We start from the raw sequence: 12,375 nt of genomic DNA, 5'->3' as shown, positions 1-12,375 counted from the left end.
TCAAGTGGGCAGTCCCTGGACATTGAAAATCACACACCAAAACTACAGCAGGACAGGAAGTTAGTATAGAACAGTAAAATATGTCTGATGTTGTAAACGAGAATCTTCAGAACTGGGTGAGAGAACAAACATGCAAATATCCTGTAGGAACACCTAGCTTGGGAAAGAGAGAGCGAGACGTGTTAATTATACAGCAGGCCTTCGGCTGTCAGTGAGAAAGAGCAGGGCCTCTCCGGTAGTTGATGTCACTAATCATGGGGTGTGACACAGCATGACACCCTGCTATCTCTATGTAACACACACACACACACACACACACACACACACACGCACACACACACACACACACACACACACGCACACACACACACACACACACACACACGCACACGTACACAATAAGCAATACAGCAGACAATGGTGCATTCTATATTTGCATCTTCATTATAATAATAATTCTGTCTTCCAGGCTGAACAATTATATGAGAAATGACGGTTGCATGAAGTGTTTCTCCTAAGTAATGAATGATATGTTTCGTTTCACCCCCTGTGCACACAGATGTGTTTTCCAAAGCTGAATGGAATGTGGGCAAGAAATACATAACTACACAAACATACATCTCAATTAATCATCAAGAGGAGTTTTATGCACATACACATTGAGTTTAAAGTACTTTTTAATTACTGACCAAAAAAATACTAAAAAACCCTACCTACACCATCCACCGGTAGACTAGTTTATATTTCCCCAGGGGATGTGATTATGATCACTCCCCACTCCCTGCTGTGCTGAGTTGGCTGTTCCTTGTGGGAAGTGATGAGGACAGTGCCTAGACACCAAACATTAATGCTGAACATGCTTCTACATTTAATGTATCTCCCAAATGAATTGCCAGACTCCATTAAAAATGCACGTGTCACAGTCTAGTACTAATGTAAAGGCATGGCAGATACAGTTATGATGAATTTTAAAAGTCTTCCGCTACTCAGTATAAAACAAATACTACTTAATCTGTATGACCCTGATGAGGATCATTCATCCACACAAGTTTGTTCTTTTTGTTTTGCAGCTCATTTAGCAGAGGCTTTCCCCCTCTTTTCTTCACAGGAGATGGACTTGTGTGACTGCTCTCTCTTCTCTGACCCAGGCAGCGCTTTCTTTGTATTTGCTTAAAATACCTTCATATCCCATTCGCCTGTGGCACAGAGTGAGATAGATGACTTGTTTGGAAATAAAACAGCACAAATATATATAGTTGATTCCTTTATTCAGTTACAAAAGCATGATGACTTCCTTCCAGGACACTTTGGTTAGAAAAAGAAAGTTATTTCTCAAAATTCTGATTCCTAATAATTGTAATCTTGAACATTTTTTTTTCTTTTTTTTTTCAACTGTGAACCCATTTATTGACCATCAGTTTCATTTTAAAATGCAGTATCACCCTTGCCATAGTTTAAAAAAACAACAATATTGATGTTTCCAGCTGCACAAACTCTGGTGATTAGGTTTCAGTAGTAAAATACTGTGAAAAAGGAAAACGACAAAGAGTTATTCAAATGGTGTTAAATTCCAAGCACTTAAAAAACACCGACAGGAAATTCTTTTTGAACTTGCAACAGAATAAAATGAAATAAACTCAAAACTCGCTTTAAATAACATTAGCGTCTACAGATTCTTCAACATCAGTGTGTGTTTTATTTTTTACACTCTTCCTGGCATTCCAACTCTCCTTCAAAATATATTTTTTTAGTTTTTTTTTTACAAATCTGTTATGGTATATAAAACATCTGTCTGAAGGTAAAGCCTCCACTGAAGATTGATGTGCCGTGTTCTAATTAATACAACATCAGCAAAAGAAGACGCAGAGATGCGGGAAGAAAGGAAAAGTACTCACATGGAAGGTAACTAATTCAGGTACACTGAGGCATGATTGGGAGGAGAACAAACATTTTCACTGGAGGAAGAGAAAAGCCATTTATATACATAATAGGTGGAGATATGTATGATTTAAGTAAACTTTGACTGCCTATTGTTCTTGCTTGTATGACAATGTAGAGAAAGACAGAGGTCATACATTAGATTTGGTACCATATTTTTTAAAAGCAGAAACTCAGAGGAGAAGAAAATGAATACATGAGCAGCTGTGGAAGCAGGGAATGAATGCTGCCTTTGTACAGGCGCTTGGCCTCTGCTGTGAAACAACAGGTCAGCTAGAGTGTTCCGTACATAATCTAAAGCTGACCTCTGGCATCCGGCAGCAGTAATAATACCATTTCAAGCAACAACCTTCCAGACACCTAAAGGTAAAATCAAACCTTTGGACAGTGTTATACCATGTGTGCTGATGATGATGTAAAGTGCATTTCAGGACTCAAGTTGTGATGAATAACTGCAATTTGCTATTTTTCCCTTCAACCTGCTTTATCTGCTTGGACTTAACCTGATGGTTTACTATGTTCTACATTATTTCTGATCATTCAGGTACCTGAAATGGATGCACTCTACAGTGTGTTGGTGGAGGAGGGGAAAGTGGTAGGTAAGAGGAAAAAATGCTTGTGTTGAAAGAAGGCACAGAATGTACCCTTTACATATGTAGCCTCTAGCTGTGATGCGCTGTGAGAAACTGTTACTGAATTGAAAACAGTTTTCAAATGTAAGACTGTCGGATATCAGGGATAAGGGTGGCGACATGCAATATTGTTCTTAATGTTAACATTTGCCATGAAAAGACCAAAACCAACAATGAATTGACAAAACAAAACAAGTACTGCCTATGCAATTAAAGCACGATATCCTGTGACTTAATCATTTGCTATTATTGACTATTAAAAACATATCAATGAGCCACAGTGCTGCACTGGCTGGCATTTTCCTTCATTGCCTTATGAACATGGGTGTTAGGGCTGGGTGTTGTTTAAAATGATGACACCAGTACCCTTAAAGTGATGCTGCAATAGAGGAGTTTTTGACATTTGAAAAAATCCTGCTGCATTTCATGTATTTATTTCTATATAATAAATACACGTGTGTAGTATAGCCATACATTTGGACGTTTTGGTGTCATCTCTGCATGCTGAACCCATCAAAAATCCCAAGCTCATCTCCACTAAACCACAGGCCATATGGGTTGTAGCTGCTGTGGTAGTGGACCGGAGAAGTTTCCATATTAAAAGCGAAACTGTAGATTTATGTAGGAATCAAGGGGCTTAGGACTGAGTGTCAGACAGGGTAGGGAGAATAAGAATTAAAGAATTTCATATCAGGGATGAATAAAGTATAATTGAATGATTGATTGCTTGATTGATTGATCAGGAAGTAATAAATCCCCTCAAGGCATTACATATGTATTAAGAAATGTACAGTCAAAGTGTTATTCTTTGAGAGTTTAAGACATTATAAGAATGATCAGCTTTATCAGGACTGCATGAATGGGGTTTAGTTCATCCTCATGCTGTTTTTCATGGGATTTGTTGGGCAATTATAAAATATTTAATCACGCCAGCCCTATTCTTCTTCTGTCTTTTAAATTGTCGTCACAATATAATATAAACTTTGTTTTCTGCTGTTGTTAATCAGAAATGCAAAGTACATCACCAATAGTCATTTTGTGTTACAAGAGTTGAAATGTTTTCAGGTGAAATTTTATTTTGAGGCCTAATGCCAAACCCCAAGCTGTCTGCCCTTTCTCATCTCTGCCCTCTACTGTTCAGGGCCTGACACTCCTATTTCTGTTTACTTGACATGATCTGAGAGGGAGAACTGACCTTGACTTCCAATAAACATAGATCAAACTGACTGTCTGTCATACCAACTTTCCTTTTATAGGCCACATAACATCTGTAGGGGATCTCAATAAATTGGGATTAAAAAGCTGCACTGCCAATTTCATTAAAACTGAATACATCTGAAAATACAACACAGGAGGGGGTAAAATATGCAGCAACAGCTCCAACAATAGTTTCGGGATCATTTTCTCCAGATTATATCCGAATTTGTCAATCTTTGTTCTTTAACATGTGCTGCAGATAGAATCCCTCAATGTATATGCTATGAATGTCACAACAGTAGAATACAGTGTAAGGTCACTCAGTACTGTACAGAATAATGTGTCAGTGTGTTTTCTCCCTTCTAAAACCTTCCTCAGGTCAAGGTGAGCATCTCTGAATGTGCTCTTTGACAGTTTTTTCGATCAATAAATAGTAAAGATCTGTTCCGAAATCATTTGTGAGAATGGTCATATGGCACAAAGACAAGGCATGATGTGTGAAATGATGTGTAGCAGCAATGCATGTTTGTTGTCGCCTGGTCAACTGCTGATTTAAACAGGGTTAACCTTCGTAAATCAAAACACTTTTGACAACATTACAACGGTGTAAACCATATACTATATCAGAAAAACTGGCTATGCTACACAGAGCACCTTGTCTTTCCAAAATGGCGTGTACATGTGAGTGAAAGAGAGCGGGAATGTCCCAAAACAATATCAAATCATTGTAGCAATCACAAGTGTTTGTCCTTCCCTGTCACATCTGTGCAAAGACACGTTCCATCAGCCATCAGAAAGCATCTAGGTAGTACAGGATTAGCAGTGGAGGTGAAGATATTGCACACGCAGACTAACGTCAACAGCTCCATCGAAATGGCACAGCGCAGGCGTCACACCGAAGAATCAAGTCCTTTTTTTTCCACATAAATCAACACTGTAAAAAATTCAAAAACACGCCCCGTTAACAGCTTCTTTATTGCAGCACATTTCCCTTCTTTTTTTTCCATACCTCTTTTTCAAACATCCACTTTTAAAAAAAATGTCGCGAGTCTCTGTTCGTAGTTTGTAAGGAGCGGTTCGAGAGTGCATTTGGCAGTAGGTTAAGTCTTGTTCAAGTTGGGCGCATCGACAGCCAGGAGGATAGATGGGTCAAATCAGACAGCCATGACTTTTGAGGTCATTAGAGTCTCATGCTCTTCTTCTGCCCCACCCTGCCTGTTCCTTGCCGCCAGCACAGTGACGTGATGATCACATGCCGGAGGCACCCAGTCCCATGCTGGCGGTGTGGCTCATACAGGGCAGCGTCTGAACGGTCTTGGGGAAGTCGTGGGTGAGGATTCGTCCGTTCTCTCCGCCGCTCCCATTGCCACTCATCCTGGACAAGGTGGAGCAGCGCATGGCGTCGTTTATGGATTGCTGTAAGAAACGAACAAAGGGATCACAGTTAGTCCCATAACCCATAACACACATGCATGAATTATATCGTATGAGAACAGACAGAGCTCATGCAACATAATGATACACTTTAAAAGGTATTTTAGTCATAGATGAAAAAAGTTATTTAATTTCTCTTTATTTATTACATACACATAAGCAGCTGTTTATGTCACTATATGAATGCGGTGCTGGCATTCCAAGAAATTCTGGAGCAGAGTGAGCTGTTAGAGTCATAGGGTGCTTTTTCCCACCCTCTTTATCTGAGTGATATTCGCTGGTACTAAACCGTGATGCTGGCCGACGTGCATCAATGTCCTAATTTGTAACAGGAGGAGCAGAGCGAAGTGTGGGCAGTAAGACGGAGGCTGAGGTTTCACTCATTGGTTTAATAGCTCCATTCTCCAGTCTAGCGCAATAAAAGCCACTGGGTTCGAAAGCTAACCTAATGACTTGTGATACACACTTGTGTGTGTGTGAGTGTGTGTTTGTGTGTTTCTCTTTGGTCTAGGCCTGAGTCCCAATTCTATCCCTGATTAAATTGGGCAAAGCGTGTGATACCGGAGCAACCGGTGTGTGCTGCATGGGGATTGGAATTACATGGGCCTCTAATTGGAACGGTGTTGTTGTTTCTTTCAAGCCAAACATCATAAAGGCACTGCTGCACTAAACAGGCTGCTCGCCAATCTCATCAGCATACTGATCAGGTGTCTGTCCGTGGGCTGATTAAAACATAAGAGATTCATGTAGAAGATCACTCCTGGTCTTGGCCCTGCCTTGCTTTTTTTGTTCTAAGAGCGCCTCAGCGAGTGGCTTCGATGTGGGAAGAATGACTCAAAGGTTGTTTGTTGCAAACTGATCCACAAAGCTAATGATTAACAGCTACGATATCACTGCTGTTGGAGGAGAAACCTCATGTCTCCCACGAAAGTATTAGAAGCAACTAGTCCTTCAAATTTCTAAACATACAACAATTTGAGTTAGACTGTTCTACGTTAAAGCAGTGATGGAACACATGTACCACGCCTGCCTTATGGTATACATATAAAGGATGTTCACCACAATGGGCCCTGCATTTGCGAGACAGTCAGCAAAAAGAGAAGAAGGGGCAGAGGAGAGATCTGCTCAGAGCGACAGAGGTAGATATATGTACCACTGTAATTCAAATTGCCTTTATACCTGTGCTGCAAAGTGAAATTTCTTAATTTGGGAATGTGTGCTACAAGATTATTGTAATGAGTGTAGTAATGGGATTTAACTGGATGGATATTTTTTTGTAAGCTGAAATAAAAAAAGTGTAATGTATATTTATCTAGGGAGTTTAGTTCTTACAATATTCATCCTTAAAAACTAATAGATATGCATTACATATTTTTTATGAACATAAGTGATATGAATTTAAGTGGAGTTGTATGAGGAACTTATCCATAGTCAGTGTATTACCTACAGTAGATGGTGGTCCGCATTACCCCAATTTGGAGAAGCAGGCAAGAGAACAGACACGGAAGCTAAGAAATGTACTGCTGTGGACAGCGGCAGCAGCTAAACATATTTTAACTACAAAAAAGAAAGCGCAATATCAGTTTAAGTGTACAATATATTTAGAATATATTCACGTCAAACAGCCCTCTTCAAGTTTTTCGGAACTGAAGCTGTTATCTATGCAAACATCGAAGCCACCAGACTCCATTGAAAAAAACAGTAATTTTACCTTGCAGAACACGGGACTTGTTGATCTGGTTTCTTAGTTCCTATCTCTTTATAAACACCAAAGTCACACAATAACACAAACCGATCGACTTCTGTTTTCTGTGAGGTAAAATTGAGGTGAGGTTTTTTTGTTAATGGAGTCTGGTGGCTTTGACAAGAGCAAAGAGCAAAGACAGTTTCCCCCGTGTAAATTCTAACAGAGCTGTCTGGCAGCAAGTGTTGGAGTCACACACAGAGTGTGTGTTGTGCGTTTGGTGTGTAGGCTGGTCTGTGTGTGTTTTACAGTTGTTCTTCCGGCGATTTAAATGAAGAGAGAAACAGTCTATGGCTGCGCTAATAACGCTCTAAGCGACTCCTTTGGTTCACTTCATCTTCTGTTAGGTTCAAGATGTATGATACCGCAAGATAAACGCTAAAGCAAAAATATTTATCGATAGACATTTAATCTTCATATGATACATATGGTCAAATTTCACATACCTATCATACACGTATGACTTTTTTAGATGGCTTAAGTATGTTTGTGTATGCTAGAACATTTCCTAGCTTCTGTGCCTGTCCTCCTGTTGGCTTCTACAAACTGGGAGTGTGCTGGACGTCTTCAACTGAAAGTAACATACTGACTATGGATAAGTACCTCGAGGAGCCAAAGGTACATTTAAACTATGCTCATGATGTAATATATGCTAACCCTGCTCATTAGCAATACCAACACATATTTTTGTTGTTTTGTTACCACATCAACTTACAGTGCTAAGAATGTCAACTTCAGAACATAAAGAAACAGGCATAATGGCAATTTTAAAATCAAGTGATACAACAACACTGCAGAAGATCAGTGACGTAAAGAGGGGTAGCGTCAGAGGTAGAGAGAGGTACAGGACAGCGTTGCACTGCGGTGGAAGCCGTAAAAGGCCTACTGTGATCACGGTTAGATGGGCGGGAGGGTGAGTAGGCGGATGTCATCATCATCATCATCATCATCATTATGGTCTGAATCAGCATTTCCTACCCCGTGGCTGTGATCTGCTCTTATATCTTAACAGTGTTGTTGGCGTACAGGCCGTAGCTCTGCAGCTCTGTGTAGGGGGCGCTAGCACCACTGTCTAAGGCTGAGCAGTGAAAGGCCTGAGCGGCTGAGGCGGCAGCGGCTCGCGCGGTGGACACCTTCATTCGGCGCGACTCGGTCCTGGACTTGTAGCAGAACTCCACCAGCGCCACCAGCATGGCCAGGCCCAGGCCCCCGATCAGGATGTAGAAGACTCCCGCCACATTGCTGAGGCTCAGAGCACTCGTCTTGTCCTGGAGAGAGGGAAGGGGAAGGGGCAGAGCAAAGTGGTGAGGAAATATAGTGGCAACAAAATGATTTACAGTTTTACACACATAGGATCAAAAACTGTAGACAGACACACACTGATTCACACACATGTACTTACATTTGTTTCACAAACAGGACTCACAAGAGCAAGGACTTACATTACAGCAAAGGGACACAGAAATGCACACACACACACACACACACACACACACACACACACACACACACACACACACACACACACACACAGACACACACACACACACACACACACACACACACACACACACACACACACACACACACACACACACACACACACACACACACTACACTTTAGCCAATAGACAAAGTACCATCAAGTAAATGACATGTACAGTGGAAAAAGACAGGACACACACATATCTCCACACAAAAACAAAACATCGACAATAAAAACATATTTTGAAGGCCTGTCTCGCAAAGTAGGATTTAATTTGTTAGCTGGATAGCTTTGGATCGAATGCAGATCATTTTTCAAAAAAATAGCTACAGTCAAAGCAATAACAGCCCCACAGAACTCTATAAAAGTGATACAATTAACTCAATGCTCCTTAGATAATTTGTTATTTCATAAATATATTTGTAGCAAGGTGAGTGTTTCTCTCTTGCTATAAAACGGACATTCTAGCTAAATAGTAAGTGCAGTTGGAAAAGCCATTAATAAAAAATCTACTGCCTCGAATTATTTTGCATTGAAATTCTCTCAGTGACTGACTGGTTAAATGCAGACTGCTGGACTCATGTTCCCTCACTGCAGGAACAGAGAATATGAGGCGACTTCATGATGGCACTGTCATAAAAATAGCACTCTGAAAAGTCTACTGACAGCGCCCTAATGACCAGCAGCCATCAGCCTTTTTTTTTATATGAAAAGGAAGAATGTCTTTATGCTGAAAATGAGCTCCCAGTGATTTATTCAAGCAACATTTCAGTCACAGGCCTTTATATTTACCCTGTATGTTTTTCCTCATGAGAGAAAAACAAAAAAAAAAACATTTATTTCACTGTTCTGGACTTCGTTGTATATTAAAATGTCAGCCATATTTTTGAGGCCCATTAAAAAGCTAAACTATAAACTATACTGCACCTGCATTGTGAGACAGGCCCCAGATAATGAAAATAGATACTCATCTAGAATTTCTATGACTTTTTTATACAATTCAACATTTTAAACAGTGCATATATTAACCTTTAAAGTCAAAATAAACATGTATAACTGTTTTCTCAAAATTATATTTTGTGAGGGGAAAGGTACAGGTAAAGTGCATAATCACGCAAACAACACATGCATTCATGCAGCCACAACACGTCTTTAGTTTGACATATAATTCATACTATAGGCCATTAGTCTCTATCGCAGTGGCATGTGCTTACATTTATGCCTATTTATAATCAAATGGAATCATTAAGACTTCAATCAGTTAACCTGGAGGGCTCTTATAGAACAATGGGGTCTAAAGAGGATGTTATTTCATGTAAATCAGTTTAGGGAACACCTTTGTGTCACTGATTAATGCCAAATGGAAAGCTATACTTCTGTTAGGATGCTTTACACTTTATTATGTCTCTACTTTAGCTACATTCAGGCTTCTATTCAGGCTTATTCAATTAAATATATCATTTTTAACCCGGGGGAACAAAATTTGCATTTTAATACATTTAGTCTATTTGGCTAACAACTATGTAAATTCATCCCGTCATTTAGTAGCATTATGTAATGAGAGAAACAATATCAAGACATGTGTGTCAAACCATGTGCTATGGAGGACTGAGTGTTCATAGGTTTTTGCTCCAAACACGAACACCGACTTGTGATTTTATAAACCCTTTACTTCTCTTCAGTTTAATTGAGTTGGTCCTAAAGGCCAAGTCCTTAGAAATGTTTAATAATAAATATATGTTGAAACTTAAAAATACAATTAAAACCACCCAGAGGAAAAAGCTACTAATGAAGTGTTTTAGCCCTTCATCCTGCAAACAACTGTTTAGAGTCTTGAGTTGGAGTTGTTTTGAGAGCTTGGGAGAAAATTGCTGTAAACCTATTCAGGTTGTGAGTGCCACTCAAATGTTAAAATACTATCTTATTTGCTTCTTGCAGAGAGTTAGACGATATGATTGACAGCACCCTGCCATATCTGTATGTTAAGTATGAAGCTAAACCCAACAGCCAGTTAGCCTAGGTAGCATCAAGACTGGAAACAGGGGCAGCTAACAGTTAGTTTACACGTTGGTTTTTGTATTAGCCTAAATAAATTTGATATAATGTGCTTATTAGTGAGTGTTAGAGGTGCTGGTAGGCAGAATTTGTTACTTTGGGACAAAGTTATGTTAGCAGTTTCCCCTCATTATGCTACGCTAAACTAACCAGCTGCTGCAAGTCAGTATATGGAAAAAAGTTAGTAAGTTAGAGTTAACCACAGAGCCAGATTAGCTGTTTCCCTCTGTCCTCAGTTTTTATGCTAAACTAAGCAAGAAAGAAAATAAGCATTTTTCCTGAACTATCACATTTTTTAATTTAAAGTCAAGTTATGCTTCCAAATACATAAATATTTAGGCTCCTGTAGCAGGATTTAAAATAATAAAAACAATAAAATAAATGGAACTTCTTTCTACACAACAAGTCTTTAGCAAAAGAGCTCTAATAAAATTTTTGCAGCTTCTTTCTAAGGTGTTCCCCGGACACTGAGCCTGTCATGGCACATGGTTTGACACTCCTTCACTAAAGTATAAAAAGATTGGAGGGAGGGAAGGGAAAGGAGGAGAATAATTCATGGCGCTAATACTGTAGTGACAGGATCAGAAGGCCAGCTGACAAACACATACAGAGGTACCTGAGCTAAAGAACAAAGGCTTTTCTGTCAGGGGCACTACTTCTTGAAACAGATGATAACATATTGAGAGAGTTAGGGGCAGGATAATCATAAGGGCCAATGCAACGTTAAAACATGTTTGAAGGGTTCAGCAAAGTCCAATGGCCTACTGTCATCATCTGTCTCCCTCACATACTCCTGTGTTTCTTCTTATTGCTTTCTCCTTGAGAAAGAGTTTCAAATTGCTTCTGGACTGATTAATATTCAGTGTACAATACAAACTCAAGGTTATCATCACATTTGATCTCTGTGTATATGTGTGTTTAAGGGGTTGGAATTCTATTTTAAGAGGATTTACTCGACTTACATTGTGCCTGCAGTCGCTGCATAACAAACTATTGTTTGTTCATATCTGCATCATATCTAATCCACCACAATATAATTCTTTACATTCTAGTAATGAACATTAAATATCTGACAACACAAACTCATTGGGAAAAAATAGACACAAGAGTACTGGCCCGAATATAAGACAATGTTTTAAGCGTTTGATGGCTTAAGTTAATGATAGCAAACCCCATATTACTGTAGAGTAATTGATATTCCTGAGTCAGTTTGTGACTTTATGACCCTGTTCTATTTGTAGAAATGTTACACTATGCTCTAGCATTTACCATGGTCTTTTAATTCAAACTGGCAAAAAGTTATAGCCTAAATTGTCTGCTGCCTCATGTTAATGCTGCAGCAGAAATGCATCGAACAGACATGGCTAGCCCAGAAAGACAGTAAACATTTAAAAACAACATGTTTATCCTTCATTCTCAGCAGTAGGAGTTGCTGAAGTTCTAACAACAGGAGCAGTAGAAATTGTTGTCGTGACAGTAGCAGTATAGCTTTAATGGCAGCAGCCGCAGTAGTGTTGTGGTTGCAATGGTTTTGTCAATATTATCGTTATTTTGATTCAATTTGATGATTGCAATCCACAAGCTGAAGGCAAAGTGATTTAATGAAATTATTTGTTTTTAGTAGATTGATGAATTGATTTCCCATGAGGTTCAATACACAAATCAATTCACCCCAAAGTGTATTTTGCTGCATAAATAGCTTGCCTGAAAATGATGCCTGTTGATTTATTGATTATTGTTATTCATTATTTACATCATCTTTATTTAAATCCATTCAAAACATTGTGTATCTGCCTAAATTGTGTATTTTTTTATTTCAACCCTTTCAAAACGGAGCATCCACCAGTGATTGTTGTTTATATATGATCATGAATAAAATTATGTACAAT

General features: G+C 39.1%; 1 protein-coding gene across 1 annotated transcript in view; it reads right to left on the bottom strand.

The window, feature by feature from the left end:
- Positions 1-4,151: 4,151 nt before the first annotated feature.
- gria1a (glutamate receptor, ionotropic, AMPA 1a) overlaps positions 4,152-12,375 on the bottom strand; it is a 75,203-nt gene continuing 66,979 nt past the window's right edge. Inside the window, exons 16-17 of the mRNA XM_083915191.1 lie at positions 8,079-8,213; positions 4,152-5,183 (exon numbers count right to left, since the gene is read on the bottom strand). Of these exons, the coding sequence (XP_083771317.1) occupies positions 5,016-5,183; positions 8,079-8,213 (303 nt within the window). The 3' untranslated portion in view covers positions 4,152-5,015. The remainder of the gene's footprint in view (positions 5,184-8,078; positions 8,214-12,375) is intronic.

Source organism: Echiichthys vipera (assembly GCF_963691815.1).
Source record: "Echiichthys vipera genome assembly, chromosome: 6".
NCBI classification, from domain to species: domain Eukaryota; kingdom Metazoa; phylum Chordata; class Actinopteri; order Perciformes; family Trachinidae; genus Echiichthys; species Echiichthys vipera.
Note: the sequence above shows the minus strand (reverse complement) of the source record. Positions and strands in the feature narration are given on the sequence as shown.